This window comes from Orbicella franksi, chromosome 4 (assembly GCF_964199315.1).
Source record: "Orbicella franksi chromosome 4, jaOrbFran1.1, whole genome shotgun sequence".
NCBI lineage: Eukaryota > Metazoa > Cnidaria > Anthozoa > Scleractinia > Merulinidae > Orbicella > Orbicella franksi.
Genome location: NC_138148.1, coordinates 13,829,991 through 13,845,754, shown reverse-complemented (window position 1 = coordinate 13,845,754; position 15,764 = coordinate 13,829,991). Strand labels below are relative to the sequence as shown.

The window sequence follows — 15,764 nt, the reverse complement described above, 5'->3', positions numbered from 1 at the left end:
AGGGAATAATAAAAAAAATGTGATTTGGTTCTCAAGCCCATTTTCATCCTTTTGAAACAGGAAGGGAGAGATTTTAAGTGGCACATAATGGAGTTCCCCTTAATTTGTACGAGTGGACACACCCGAGTGCATCGTTCGTTCAGTTATATAACTTTACAAGCATGTAGGAACTTTTAAGAACACGGAGAAATGCATAGCAGAAAGCGCAGCGCTTACACTGGCACTCAAGCACATGCATTATACCCCGATAAAGCGTGCACGTGTGCGACCAGGCTGACTATTTTGTCGTCCTGATATATCGACCTTGATGAACTCGAACTGACCAATCATAGCGCGCGATGAACGTTATTTCGTTAAGCTCACTGATTAACCTTGAAATATATCTTAAGCTATCGGTCATCAGAGTTTTTCGCACACGAAAGGCTTTTTACACTAAGTAAACATTTCTTATTAAATTCCGTGCATCTGTTTTCTCTGATAAAAGGGCTTTACTAGACTAAACTCAATTCTCTGATAATGTTTGGTAAAAAAGACGTATAACATTACGTTACATTTATGATAACCCGTTAGACCTCTCGTGTCTCTGGTATTTTTTTTCTCTATTTCAAGCCCCTTTCGTTATTAGTTCCGTATGGCTCTATTCCCGGAATTAATCAATGCCACACGTGAATGAAATGAGAAAGCTTATGCAGTTGCTGTAATATTGTTAGTCAAGTAAAATATCATCAGCTATCTTGAAAGACCGCCAGCTTTTCGACGTCGTTCCGAAGATACATTCAAGGCATTTCACAACATTCTTGCAAGCAAATTGCGAGATGGCTATTTATTCTGATCTGGATCTGAATTAGTTCCCTTTGCTCCACATGCAGCTAAAATGATTAAAGCTATCGTTTGTTCCCATTTTTCCATGTCCACCTGACTGCTCAGAATTAAAACGTGAACACCGCATCTCTTTATCAACTGTTGTTTAAATGCCCATCAGCTTAATTTAGCCCATACTGACGTGACAGTATCCGTGAACTTCTTTGCATACTTCTGAAATCTTTTCTCGATCTACACAACACACCGATTTAATTTATTGCTCGGATCAGTCGTGATTTGGTAACCATAAGACATATGCCACTCCGAGTGACAAATATGAGCTCCGTGGCGGACGTCGCGTTTTACAAGTTTATCTCTAGGTCAACTAAATCTTAAGTACGGAACTGAAAAATGGACATTCATTCCTTTAATTTTAAAACTGGCCAAGAGACCAAGTAACACCAGGCAGCGAAGTGTAAGAGTTATCGTCTACGTGTGTACAATGCTGTGAGAAAACTCAGTATATTTGCAGTCTTTGCAATCCTAGTGCGGTCAAAATGGACATTCAAGTAATTCTTGTATCTGCGCTGCGAACGTAAATGGGACTTCAGTAAATCACTTGCTAATTATCTGACAATTGTAAGCGCGCTGCCGGTATTACGAACACTTCTACGTAGCTCGGCCTAGTGGTACTTTGAAGAACAGACCTGTCAGACTTGAGTAAGGAGCGTGGGTTAACGGCCCAACCTAACCTTCTAAGGAACGTTTTCCAGTTGAACTTTGCATGTGTACTTAAACAAAGAACGTTGTGTCAAAATCTCAGCATTTTACGAGTTTATCGCACGTGATGTCAACCACTTTAGGAATTCCTTGTTAGGTTTCGAATATCGAAAGAAAACATCTTTCTGGAAACCAACTCACACTTGGGCAACCCGATTACGTAACTAAGAAATGTTGAATAAAGAAATTACAGTTCAAGTAATTGCAGTTCAAGTTTAAAACCGTTCAATAGCTAACACGACACCCTGAAGTAACAGTGTCATCGTCTGCGAGAAATTATGACATTTAACTTTTCAGGGACAACAGTCAGAGGTCCAAGGGTTTTTTTCCACGTCACATCTTAAATGCGTTCGAGGTTTGAGCACAATGTGATAAAATTCAGTCAACCCCATATAACCCCATGGCTCTTAACATAAACATAAGGTTATCCTTGTAACTACGCCGTGCTAGTGTAGTTAAGTGCAAGCTGAATACTGCGACAATTGTAACAGCGCGATATATTATACGGAAATTTGTGTTCAAGAGGCAAAAAACATGCAACGCCTAGGGCGGCGCAATCTTCTCATACTTAACGTACTTTTGTTATAACCGTTTTAACGCGGAATACAGTTCCTTGGATGGATCTAATAAAACTGAACTACTAACTAAAATCCGTTTAGTTTCACGGTCTGAGCTATCTGATTCAACCAGCCTATTTTCTAGAATAGCAACAGGGTGGACAAGATGAAGCTATCAGTGACTAAGATTTTGGAAGTTTAGTTGGTGGTTATACTTGTGTTTGCGTACAGTGCTGACTAAATTGAAGGATTTCGTAAGTTTTTGCGCTGGTGTTTTGGTACATTCCTTGCATTTCTTACAATATTAGACTTTTAAGCAATGCTCTTTAAACGAGCAAAAAAGGGGAAGACAGGGAGAAAGTTTGTGTTATCGTGAGTTTTCCCAAATTTAAAAAGAAGGTGTTAAGAAGTCACTTCCGCAGCTGAAACTAAATGCAGATTACAAAATACAGATTGTACTTTCTAGAATAAGATTTCCTTGGGGGTTGAGAGGAGGTCAAGAAGAGATCACTGGCGCGCCTAGTCATACTCTCTGTCCTGAAATATTTCAAAACAACATGAAGCACGCAGACCAAGGTGACCAACTTTATCTCATCATTTACAATCATAGAAGTGCATTGTGAATTACAATAAGCACGCTGTAATAGCTTATCTTTATAAGCTACGCTTGCAGACTAATCCGGCCCTTTAGGCGGTGTGAGTAATCCCTTTTGGGAAGTAATACTGTAAAGAAAATAAGCTGAAGTTCGTTTACTGATAAGTTTCTTATCCGAGTAAATAACTCACGCCCTTAGGCCTTTGAATCTTTAACAGACCGCCAAAATCTGCGATAAAACAGCATGGTAGTCAGTATATCAGTGAAAGTTAATGAAGTTGAACCTTGTTGTGACCTTCTTTGCGACTGAGAAACGAAAAACCGTTTCTTCGAGTGTTTTCCTGTTTACAAGATTTTTGCAAAACTGAGGCAATCAACTGACCAAGTTCCCTCTTAGATCACTTTTAACGGAATTTCAGCTAACTGATCTTTTAGATTGCTAAAATGAGTCGCATTCTATTATTACGTAACATGTTTTTTTTAACTCCTGTGAGAACCAAACTAGACGTCTGTTTGTCCTCACATGGAGCACTTTATCCTCCACTATACCTTTCCAATACATCACTCAACATTTTTGAGCAGTTGTGAAATGACATGGACATGCGAAGCAATTACAGGCCATACCACCCTTACATTTATAGGCAGGCCTCTCAGTTTGAGAGTTTGCTATTTAGCAATTGTTTATTTACGTTTCATTATCAGTTCTTCCTTGAGGTTTTCACCTTCACAGGAATAAACTGCTTAAGCGGATGATTATGGGAAGTAATTTTTACTGTCATCAATTTTGCGACACTGTGAAACAATAATCAACAGTTCATGAGAGGTTTCTTTGTTGGCCTGATCAAGGATGTTTAGGCTATGAGTATTTCCATACGCAGAATGCCAAATAAATATGATATAAAGTTATTCAAAAGAAAGAATCACTATGAAGTACCAAGCTAGGAATAGGGTTTCCACTTAATCCCGACTGACTCATCCAGTTGACTGACGAAGAAGTAGGGTAAAAAAACACAGATATCTAATCGTTTTCATCGAAAGCGCATACATTTGAAAACGCTATCCAGAGTGGAGACTTTTGAAAAAGGAGCCCTATCGCGCTTAAAGTGTGGACAGTGAAAGCGGCAGTCTCGAGGTAGAGAGAGTACCCTGAGAACGAGGTTGCGAAAACGGAAGCTTTCAAAAACACTGACGTCACGCCGCAAGCCCAATGGACGGTTGTGGTATTTTCTCAATAATAGGGTGTTAGCGTTTACCCTTCTAGGCCGAATTGTGTAATTTTTCTTGTATGAAAATGTTTTTTTTTACTGCTTATGTTTTGTGTAGTTTGAGATTAGATTTCTACAGCTAAAATGTAAGAAATAAAGGGCAATACCATTCCGAAAACAACAAATGTAACTCAACTACGTAGAGTTTGATACAAAAGGCTTCCACAAAAGCAACTGAAGAAAGAAGAAAAAGAGCAAAACATTCGTGGAAAAGAAAACCGACACAATTTTGTTCAGAAAGTGGAAAAGAGATTTTCGGTATTAAATTTAACTTTACACTTCAGTAAAGTTTGTTAATACCTGAGAGAAAAGCTTACCTGAGGTTAATTTACGTCTTAACGTCCTTTCACACTTCAACGAACTTGACTCTTTCTTCAATCGACTTTCCCAAGGCGTGCAACCCGAGCTGATATTTGAGATCTCCCCGAGAACTTCCCGTGAACCTCGGTCGTCCGTCACAATTTTCCACAACACAGACGACTTTAGAGGAGATTGTGTCGAGGAATTTCGAAAGAAATCCAAGAAATCTCTTTGTCTCGGTCGCTTTCCACAAAAAATGAACGCCGTGCGCCATGAATTTTGGCGCCTTTTTTCATGGAAATACTTCGTGTAGAGTACACTGAAATGTCTGGATTTTTTGGTGTTTGTGGGGTCTTTGTTGGGGATCGAGATAGCGGATGACTCCGGTTTCGTTACCAATCGCTTCCTCAGCTAACGTCGCTAACCAAGGTTTGCTCAGCAGTGGATGAAAGAACGAGGAATAGTCTTTATGAGCCTTAAGTTTTAAGTCTAAATATTGTTTGCTTCGCGAAGTTTTAGTTTATCGGTAGCACACTGGAAGTTGTGAGTAGCGAACCTGCAGCGAACGCAAACGTAGCGAACTCTACAGGTAGCGAAACCGGCTGTTACCATCAAATATATTAACTGTATAACATTTCCAAACGAATACAGTAATAAATAAACAGAGCTCGATCAAGAGATTTTAAAACGCTTTTAAAAAAGCTGATGGATATTTAATTACAAATGGCGAAAATCGTAAAGCGTGGTTTTCACTAGCGACGCAAGCACAAACGCAAGCAATGGGGATGACCCAAGTGAAAACGAAATTCAACGCAAACACATGCACAAGCAAAATCATCCGAACCTTCCGCCATTTTAATTTGGAAAACTGTTTAGGCGGGAAATAATCTGGATCCAGTGTTTTCATTGGCCAAACATAACCACGTGTGGTAAATATCCTTGTGCTTGTGTTATGCCTGGGCGGTATTTCTTTTTCACTTGTTGCGGCGCAAGAACAAGAAAAGGGAAAATTTTGATATTTGTGCTTGTGCATGCGCTTGTGCTTATGCCTGCGTCAAGGCCGTTTTCACGGTGAAATAAGTATTATGCTTGCGCTTGTGCTTGCGCTTGTGCTTGCGCTTGTGCTTGCGCTTGTGCTTGCGCTTGTGCCTGTGTTTGCGTCGCTGGTGAAAACCAGGCTTTAATGTATATTGACACACCAAGTGTGTTCACCAGACACTCTCACGTGTTAAAATAGCACAATTCCGCAATAACTCTTCTTTTCACGAATATTTTCATGAACTATCTTTCGAGAACTTTTCCTTGCTTGGTGTGTTTTGACACACCAACTGTGTTTATCAGACACAGTCACGAACCAAAACAACACATTTTCACAGTAACGCTTGTTATCACGAACATAGTTCCATACACGCGCTAATCAAGTCATTGTTCCAAGCAACCCTGTAAAAATCATGATGAAATGTCGTGTTTTATGGTTTCAACCAAAGAAAAATAGGGGTACCACCGCTAGCCCGCAGTGCAGGCGTTTTCCGTGTGTTCACGAATAAGCAGTATTAGCTCAAGATCGAGTAGATTCGCCTCTATGTTGTCTCCTCTTTTAGCCTCACCCCTACTCCCTAGAACCCCTTTGTCTCTTGCTAGTTTGAATCCAAGATGGCGCTTGCCTTATCAAAATGCGTGCGCTCGCTCGCCAAATACGCCTGCGTTGCAGGCTATACCACTGCTCGCGGTAGTCACAATAACGTAGACATAAAGGCACATTTTTGTATTGTTTTGAAAGGTGAACGTGACTTTTGTAACACGGAGAATTGCAACAAAAGTTGATTGGGTCTTAGGGTACGTTCCTTTGGGGTGATCTGGATCAGGATCAGTGATCCAAGATCTGTCTGGATCATGGTACATCAAAGGAACCGATGAATCCATGACCACAGTGGATTCATCGGTTCCTTTGATGCACCATGATCCAGACAGATCTTGGATCACTGATCCTGATCCAGATCACCCCAAAGGAACGCACCCTCATACGCAGGATAAACACCTTCCCTGGTAACCATGGTTACCATATTTAGTTAACTACAAATAAAATGGGAGACGCATTGTAAGAAAAGTCAAAACTGAAAACTAGCATCTTTTCAACTGGATTTATTACCATTTGGAACAAAACATTATTTTTAAAAATGTTTACAATGAATCGCGATCGAATTATGGAAAAAAAAAAACAAGCCAACAGATAAAAAAAAAACATAGATATACGCAACCAAGAGGATCACGAACATTCTGTGTACTAAATATATATACCCACTCAACATACTCTTTATCATAAACATGATTTGACTCCGCACGGTTATTAAAAAAAAAGCGTAAGATGTTTACAAGTTATTTACACTTCTAAAGGGGAATACTTCTATAGTATGGACATTTAAGACTCCTCTTCTCCTTCCTCGTCTTGCCGAACAACAGGAACACCTAGAACATTACAAACAATTCGTCAGAAAACACTGGCGCTTAATAAGCTTAAACAGATCAGCTGAAGCTGGAGTATTTAGCTCATATTTCCCCTTGTTGGAGGCAACTTAGACACTACAATTTCGTCGCATGAAACTCTTGTATTGATTTGTTGCTCACGCAGCTTGTATCGTGCAAAATTCGTACACAACCTTGTTTACATCACATTGTTTACCGTTACAGCTGTCTTAAGTGTTGTAAACATGTTTCAAAATCCTAGGACATTTTTGCACGACAATAGCATGGAAGTTGTTGATTTGATTAGCAAAAAACGATTCGTATCGTACACGTGTTAAAACTTTTTCGCAGGGTTGTACCCGGCGTCTGAATCGGCCGTTAGAGTTTCATTAAAAGAGGTTAAGGTAAGACAACGGGGTAGTACAACTCGAGTTTTGAGGTTACGAATGCATGGGTAATCGAGATTGTGATCGTGATTGAGATTGGGATGGAGATGGAGAGCAAGTTCCTGATCTCAATAGTGATCAAGATCAGGATGGAGAAGGAGCTGAAGATCGTGATTGTGATCGAGATCAGGATGAAGATCGAGATGGAGATCATGATCGAGATTGTTGTCGTGATAGTGATTACAGGGAACCGTTTAATGGATAGTGTTATTTTGATACCAAAACAGGTGACACCAAGTTCTTACCATCAAGCTTTTTCAGACGAGGCAGCCTTCTAGTGGCTTGGTCTCTCCAGTCACCATCGCCTGAGTGCTTCTCCTCTAGTGGATTACCTAGGAAACAACAGGCAATTTTAAAACATCTCATTTCTTCTCTCAAAAATAAAAAAAACGGAGTAGGATAAAAAACATAACTGATACACATGTAGTCATATTGATATAATACTCAGGCCTTACTAGTTTGTTCATCTACCGACATTGTTTGCCTCTGTGATAGAATGTTCTTGTTGTTGTTATTTTTGGTTTCTAAGTTTGCTTAGTTCCTTCATCATGTCATCATTTATTTCTTTGCTCTTTAGTTTGTTTTTGGTTGATTCTCTTTTTCTAGTTTGTTTGGATACCGTTTGTTTCTGTCCACGTTTGTTTGTTCCATTCATTCGTTCATTAGTTTGCTTGTTTGTTTGCTTGTTTGCTTGCTTGTTTTGTTGTTTGTTTGTTTGGTTGTTTGGTCTCTTTTCAGTGTACCATCATACAGTCAGATCTCCACCAACAGTCCCTCTCCATAGCAACCCCCTCTGCATAACAGCCAGGATTTTCCATCCCAACTGCACTTTTCATTCTATCTGACAACTCCCTATAATGGCCAAAGCTCTTCGACAGCCAGTTTATTTTGCTTCAGGTTGACCGTTGTGGAGAGTTTATCTGGTTGAACTTTTGTGTTTAGAACCCTTACCAACAAAAAGTAGATCTTCCAGGGATACCAGATCACCCTGAAAGGAACAGTAATCATGTTAACATGGCTTATGTAATATGTCACGAACCAAAGACCACGTTTGACCACATTTCCAAACACCGATGAAAATACAACGCGTACAGGAGTATTTTTGACAGACTTTTAGGTGTTTGGAAATGCGGTCAAACATCGTCTTGAGTGTTTGATATATCTTTTCAATCGAAACAAGAACTAAGGAAAAAACGAAGAAGTAAAGTCTTAAAAATCTATACTAACCCGTTTTCTTTTTTGTTTTATTTGTTTCCGTTTCACGTTTACACTTTCATGTTAAATTTATATTTCTTTCATCCTCTTTAATCTTTTAATCAATACAATGTTAATTCAACACATATTATCCACGTAATTGTAACACACTTTTGTATCTTAGCTTTACACTTTGCTATTATATTGCTTTGCTGTATGTATAGGGGTGATCCTTTTTTTCACTTTACAATTATTTTCTTGTAAAACTGTTGTAACTATCTTGTGTGTTAATAAAGTATTTAAGAGAAAAATCTATGCTAATTAAGATCAGACATGACTACCACCGTCATGATTTCCTTTGTTTGGACTTGATGAATTATTCATGATTTGGGAAAACAGTTTCCTGCATTTTCCAATACTTTTTATTTGATGGATCACTCCTACCTCTCATTTTTAGTTGCTAGTCAATAATAGTATCTAGCAGATGCTCACTGGTTAACAAATTCGTTATGATAAACATACCAGTTTTTGAAATTCTTCCCAAGACTTCACTTGGTTGTTTGACATATACAGAACCTAAAATGATAAAATTCAAAAACACAAATCACACATCAGCTGAGACTGATATGTATATTTTCGCTATCATTAACACACTTATTTGGAGGAGGTGTTTCTTGGAGTAAATCCCGGTGGGGAGAATCTCATATAAAAAATATGAGGGTGCTCGTCGGAAATTTTGAAAACAACCGCTAAGAGGTACCAAGATCCTGTTTTGTGGGCGTGGCTTGAAACGTTTTTCACCCTAAGAGGTACCAATTCTAAAACAACACATTGACAAACACTTTCAAGATGTTAATAGCGATAAAGACAATTGCATCGAATACCTTCCACTTGTAAAGTTTTCAGTCAAATATTTCCTGTCGTATTTTTTTTCCACTCAATACCCTAAAAGGTACGGCGAAAGCTCCCGCTGTGGAACTTTCAATGCTGAACACCCTAAGAGGTATCAAAACTGCTTTTTAACTCCTTTTTAAGGTATGACAAGCACCCCTCTCCTTTTTACATTGGAGTCCCCCCTCCTGAGGGAGTAAATACAGTAGCGGATCTAGGAGAGGGGCCCAGGGCGCCCATCCCCCCACTCCTATTTTGGGTAAAAAAAATCACAGAAGGAAGAAAACCCAGCAGGGCAAGGGAAAAAACCGGCCCCACCTTTAGCTCAAGGTCTGGATCTGCCACTGAAATATGCTAAGTATTGTAGCTTGAAGTGTGCAAGAGCACTACCAACAAGCAGGACACACTACACTCAGAAAAGACACAAACTACTTGCAGGTATGACTATAAATGTAGATGCCAACCTTCACAGGAACAATCAAAATATCTTACTAACTTTCTCCTACCAGTCATCAATACATTGTGAAACAGAAAGTTGACGAGAAACAAGAATAAACAAATCCATCAACTTCAACAACGACACAACACCAGATTCTCTAAGCTTACATAAATATTAGAAAAAATATTTTCTCATGTATGTTACCTTAAGTTTCTTGAGTACACCAATCCCCTTTAGCTTTTCAATGTTATTATAGGATATCCAAAGTTCTTCAAGTGTTTCTGCAACAGCCTCCTAAGGACACAATTTGCACACTTCTCGAATTTAAATGCATGTTAAATGAAAACTTAGCCTCTTTGTCAAGATAGCCATTCACCCTTATCTCTTTTAAATATTTTCTTTGACATCTGTGATATCTACAACCTGAAGAATTCCATAGTGATGCTATAGCTGTGCAGATATCTGGAAAGTGCCTGTGATTGGTCATTGTTTGGCTTATGCTAATAGAAACTATTTAGAAGGACTAGGAACAAGGGTTTAGTGTCCTGTCGCCCATTAGGTTGCGAGCATGCACTCAAGTTCCTTTAAGGTAATCTCTGTGCATGCCCATGACATAAATGTCCACTAAGTTCTCGAGCCTGCCATACCTAACTTCAGGGGTTTCATAAATGTTTTTAGCGGGAGGGCAACTGGTTTTCACAAGAGACAACACTTTTTGAACTTTGCTCTATATGGTCAAACCAGGCAGGCAAAATCATAGGGTTAGGGTTAGGGTTGTACACACCTGTCAGCAGTTTTTCTTACAAGTTCATTATTCATTACAGGTTGTTCAATGTAAGGGGAAAACTGTTCTATTTCGTGTTCAATTCCATTTATTTAAGCAAAGGTTATGTTAAGTTTTAGTTTGTTCACTCACCAAACCATTGAGATTTTTGATGTTATTTCGTCCTAGTGACAGGATTTTCAGATTCCCTAAACAAGACAGACAGAATGTTAATTATCACTGTCCAAAAGGCCTTATAATAAATAAATAAGAAGGATGAAGCATGACTTAGTCCTGATAAAAATTCCTAGGAGCAATAAATTATACAGCGCAATTATTGTGTAAAGGGCAAGATGAGAGATTTGCTTTAACAGAAACACCTGACAAGACCGCCAACTTTTAAGTTGAAAAATTAAAATTAATTTAACACGTCATCAATAAAATAATGAGCATGGACCCTGGTGCTTTAAAGTTGGTGGAGCCAGGCAATGTTCTAGCACAGGAAGTATCCATGGCAACCCTGTGAGCGGCAACCACCAGGCACCGTCACACTGAACCGCTCAGTGGAATACTTACCAACCAACACTTTACAAGCCCAAATGAAGAGTGGGAAGGGTGGGTTTGGCGAAAGATAGCAAGAGGGTAGCTAGCAAGCAAAACAGCCTTTGCAAAGACTGCAAGCAAACAACTGCGACCAAAGGTCACAAGGAGCCCCTGCTTTTAAGAGGCTTGTGACTGCCCCAAGCCAAGTGTGATGAAAAACCACTGACCAGCACTGGCTCGAGGTTAACTTTGCCTAAATTACATTTAGCCCCATAAAATTAAAATTAAAATTAAAATTTTGGTTGGTGCTGTAAGTTTGTTAGATCTTTCTAATAATTGCACAACTGCTTATGATTGAGTCAAAAAGTGTTTATTCAAAATTATTACAATGGTACATTCTGAGCCTAACTTTCACTATCATGGTTGATATAATTTTACAAAAGTAGTAAGGCAATACAGAAAAAAATGTGTTAGTGAAGACTTACTTAAACCATTGAGATTCGCAATTTTCTCAATACAATTTGTGGATAAGGACAGCTTTCTGCAAGTTAAGTAGTTAAAGTAGCATCAGTAAACTCATGAATAACAGCAGTGGCAGAGTTAAATTTCTCATGCAAACATGGTTGATGATTTGATTTACTTTAAAGCTACTGGTCATAAGGGAAGGCATTTCCTAGTCTTGTCCCAGTCATTTTACTCTCTTTGTTTCAGATTATAATAAATTTACATATATAAGTTATCTATGTGCCAGTTTTAATTACAGGCACATCATGTAACATTACACACTATAAGACAGGAACTGTTGACCATCAATGAGCTGTGAGTACACTGTAATTCACTCATGAGATGTTTTTGTCTGTAGCTTGTGCGCGCAATTGCCATTCTATTTATACTGTTTTCAATGAAAAGGTATTGAATTGAACTTCATAAAACTTAAGTCAGGGTAATTGCTGGAGGCTTACAAAAAACCCTGACCCTTTTCCCAAAAATGGCACTGACAAAAGTATCTTGTCCCCCAATCCAAATGAACTCGACCATCTCTTTTTTATGTTTTCTCGCCCTCATGCTGGCATTTTTACCCTTACAAGTTCTTTATTGTCGTGCTTGACAGTCTACAAAAAAGGAGCTGCTTGTAGTCCTGATAAAGTTCACAGAGATTTTACTATGTATTACTGAATTTGGTTCTGGCAAATTGAAACTGTTATGAACTTGACCAAAACTCTTTCTTGATGGCCTGATAAAAAATAGGTAACTACCTAGTCTTGGGCCAGTAGACATAACAAATTCTTTACATCCCAATGTAAAATACAGTATACTGTATGCATCATACACAACAGACCTTTACTACCGATGAGAAAGATGTTTTAAAATCTTAAACACAAGCTACTTGGTTATAAACTATGAGTTCTCTGAACAGGACCCCGAGGGGGACACAGGGAAGGAAAACTGAGAAGAGAGAATCCGGCTATTAATTGTGGGAACTGGGGGGAAATTTGGCAATATTGTGCAATATTCTGAAATGGAAAAAGCACAAGAGGGGGAAACCACTAAGGAAGGAGCAAGAACTGGGAGTAAAATTTACAGGAAGAAGGAAGGGTGCACACCCCATCCCCACCCACTTCACCTCCCTCGAACCCAGAAATAAAGTATCTTCTATATTATATACCAGTCAGACCCTCTACCACTGAGTCACAGGAACAAGACTTGTTGGAGCTACATGTGCTACATACACTTGTCAAAGGCAAAACTGCTTTCAGTTCTGAAAGGTATAACCCAAAATAGATGTAAAGCATATAATGAGTACATGACTACTTACTCGCAGCATGACAACATAGACAAGGAAGCATCCATCTTTTCTATTGGCGGATATTGTGCATATAGTTTGACTTCTGTTGATTCTGAAGCTTTACACTCATGCTTCTTTTCCTGTTAAACAAAATCTGCTGTCACAATAGACTTTCAAGTTAAGACAAGAGAATATTTCTCTTTATTAACACATCGATCTATATCAATAGCCACTTTCCATTTACATCTTTTTTAAGTGGGCTGATATCTGTCTGAAGGGTCAACAAGAATCTTGAGACCTAGAGGACTAGGAAATCTTGCTCCAAAACAGGAGTCCTCTTAGCTGACCTGTTCAGCCTGGTCCTGATTATGTTTATTATACTGCCCCAGAGATTCTTCAGTACCCAGTTAGGCTTCTGGGTGCAGACACAGATGTACTGCCAGAGAACACCACATAAAGACACTGGCTATATATGTTCAGTCCCCTCTTTCCTTTACAAAGGCTTCCTAGGGAAGTGGTGAAGGTGAGAAAAAGGATGACATTCATAGTACTCTTTCCTTCCCCTCTCCCCATCCTCCAAACTGCAACAGCCCACATGGTCAAGACAACATGAGAAAGGCCTCTGCAGAGGAGAGAGTCTAGTCCAAACTTTCTGATTTGGAGTTCCATGTCATGCAATGTGTAAATTAGACCATAACACTTCAAAAAAGTATAAAACATTATTTCTGCAGACCTGTATGCATGACACCCTTCAAACCATTTTGACAAATATTTACAACCTGCAATTACTACTGACAAAATTTATATCCTACTGTAGACTGTGTCAATGATTTACAATAGACCATTTTCATATTCTCGATATTGGATTGGAATTACATGTAGCTTACAACTGAGGCTAATACATATGACCTTCATCTCTTTTTGATGATATAATTTCCCCTGATGAGCCTCCACTGCAAGCTAGTTCCATTTCAAGCTACAAGTAGAATACAAAAATGGCCTATTGCCAACAAACACGCTGCATAACGTCCAAAACTCACATCTTTAGAGATTCATAGGGTATAACAGGACGTAACATGTCGATTATTTTGATAGTTGATAAAAATCGATAATTGTCGATAGTTGTCGATACTAATCAATCGACAAATATGGGAAATCAATAAAGTCGATCACACAATTTATCGTGATTATCCACTTTGTTCAATTATGATTGATTTTGATTGATTTTGATCGATTTTGATCGCTTTTGATCGATTTCAATCGACAAGTATCGGAAATACAAAAAACGATGTATGGCGTAGGCATACGTAGGTTGCGGAGTGGTACAACAGTCACAGGTGCAAGGAGAAGCAAGGGGCATACAAACCCAGCAAATTTAGCCAACCTAGCGGAGAGGGAGGAGAGTCGTAGCAGCTTGTATTTGTCAAATGTTGAACTGAGTAAAAACACTGATGAAATAAAATGTGAACTTACTTTACTTTACTTCTTAATTGCTTTGCTGGCCTCGATTTTTTTCCACATCTAGTCTAAACTTTGGCCCGTTCTGTCCCCCCAAAGAAACACGACTTGGAGTTCCCAGGATCTCTCATCTCCCCCGCCTAGAGAGACCCTGGGAACTAGGTTGGTTCGAGTTATGTTATAGATCGCAATTTAGTTCAGCTGAAACTGTTAATCGATCATTTTTCGAGGTAATTTAAACATTCTATTCTGTAATGAATAACAGAACACTTGGTTGTTCAGGTTTTTATTTAAGTTTATTGCCATACAGATTTACTTTAGAGCTGTTTACACTCGGCATAAAAAAAGTCATTGGAGCTATTATTGGTTTGGTTAACTGAATTTCGAAACATTTATCTGCATTTTTGTCGATAAAATCGATAATCAGTTGAAAATCTTGTGATTATCGACTTTTATCGACAAATGTAACTAGTCGATTGACAATTATCGACAAATATCGAGTACTATCGACTTATCGACTACGTTTTCGATGATCGACTTTGATCGACATGTTATGTCCTGGGTATAAACATGCATTTTCAACTAAATTCCCGAAATCTCACCAGATATGATTGTAACTGTTATTCTTAAAAACCACTTATTCTAATTTTTTTCTAAGGTTATGTGGTACTGAGTATTTCAAACATGATTAAATTCACGTTTGCCAACACAAGTTAAGTTTATATATATTTTATTGATTTTTGCATTCATAAACTCAAGCCATAACGGACCAGCACTAAGGGCATACGGTCTCCCTTAGCAGAAAATTTCTGCATATCTCAATTGTTTTCATTGTGATATATTAATTTACCAGTTTAATAAGGCAATAAAAATAGCTTAGCTTTTATGACAACCCAAAGTAAATTTAGGGCAGTTACAGTAGCATACCCAAAGCGCCAAGGCGTCCTTGATTGTTGTTCCCTTGGACTGCAAAAAAGACACAAATAAACTGAGACATCTTTGTAGCTTGGCTCGGAAAAAAAATATATTTATGTTTGAAATATACTCACCATTTCCCACGAAGTGCAAAAAGCTCCCGTTTTCAGGAAAAACCAAAATGGCGATCACTATGGGAACATGATATCCAACGCTTGTTAAGGATGATGGGGCCGGATGATGGGAAATGAGTAACAGAACCAATCAGAGGAGAGGAAAGAAAAACAGGCATCATGGCGGAAATCATGGCGGACGAAGTTGCTGCCAAGAAACCGAGCAAGATGAGAAGCCGTAGAAGTTTGAAAAACGCTCCAAAATTGTGGAGGAGACAAAATGGGAGACTTTGTCGCTGCGAGTCTTTTTATCAGCCCGAAAATCCTGTTAAGAGAACGGCCAGTGCACGGTTTATAAACAGCGTAAGCTCCCTGCAGGATAAGCCCTGGAAGGTTTCTATCTTGGATCTGCCCGAGGAGTGTTTGATTATTGTATTAAGCAAGCTCCCATCAGC

At 38.8% G+C, this 15,764-nt stretch overlaps 1 protein-coding gene across 2 annotated transcripts; it reads right to left on the bottom strand.

Annotated features, from left to right (window-relative positions):
• Positions 1-5,711: 5,711 nt before the first annotated feature.
• LOC145483480 (dynein axonemal light chain 1-like) lies at positions 5,712-15,403 on the bottom strand. Of its 2 annotated transcripts, XM_081461983.1 has the most exons (10): positions 15,331-15,403; positions 15,209-15,247; positions 12,854-12,963; positions 11,523-11,578; positions 10,648-10,703; positions 9,936-10,025; positions 8,924-8,977; positions 8,159-8,195; positions 7,453-7,539; positions 5,712-6,764 (listed from the first exon to the last, which is right to left on the bottom strand). In XM_081461983.1, the coding sequence occupies exons 1-10, from the start codon at positions 15,331-15,333 to the stop codon at positions 6,718-6,720; spliced, it is 579 nt and encodes a 192-aa protein (XP_081318109.1). In that variant the 5' UTR covers positions 15,334-15,403; the 3' UTR covers positions 5,712-6,717. The 2 variants fall into 2 exon arrangements, with proteins under 2 accessions (XP_081318109.1, XP_081318110.1); XM_081461984.1 differs by lacking the exons at positions 15,209-15,247; positions 15,331-15,403 and adding an exon at positions 14,297-15,174.
• Between the last annotated feature and the right edge of the window lie 361 nt (positions 15,404-15,764).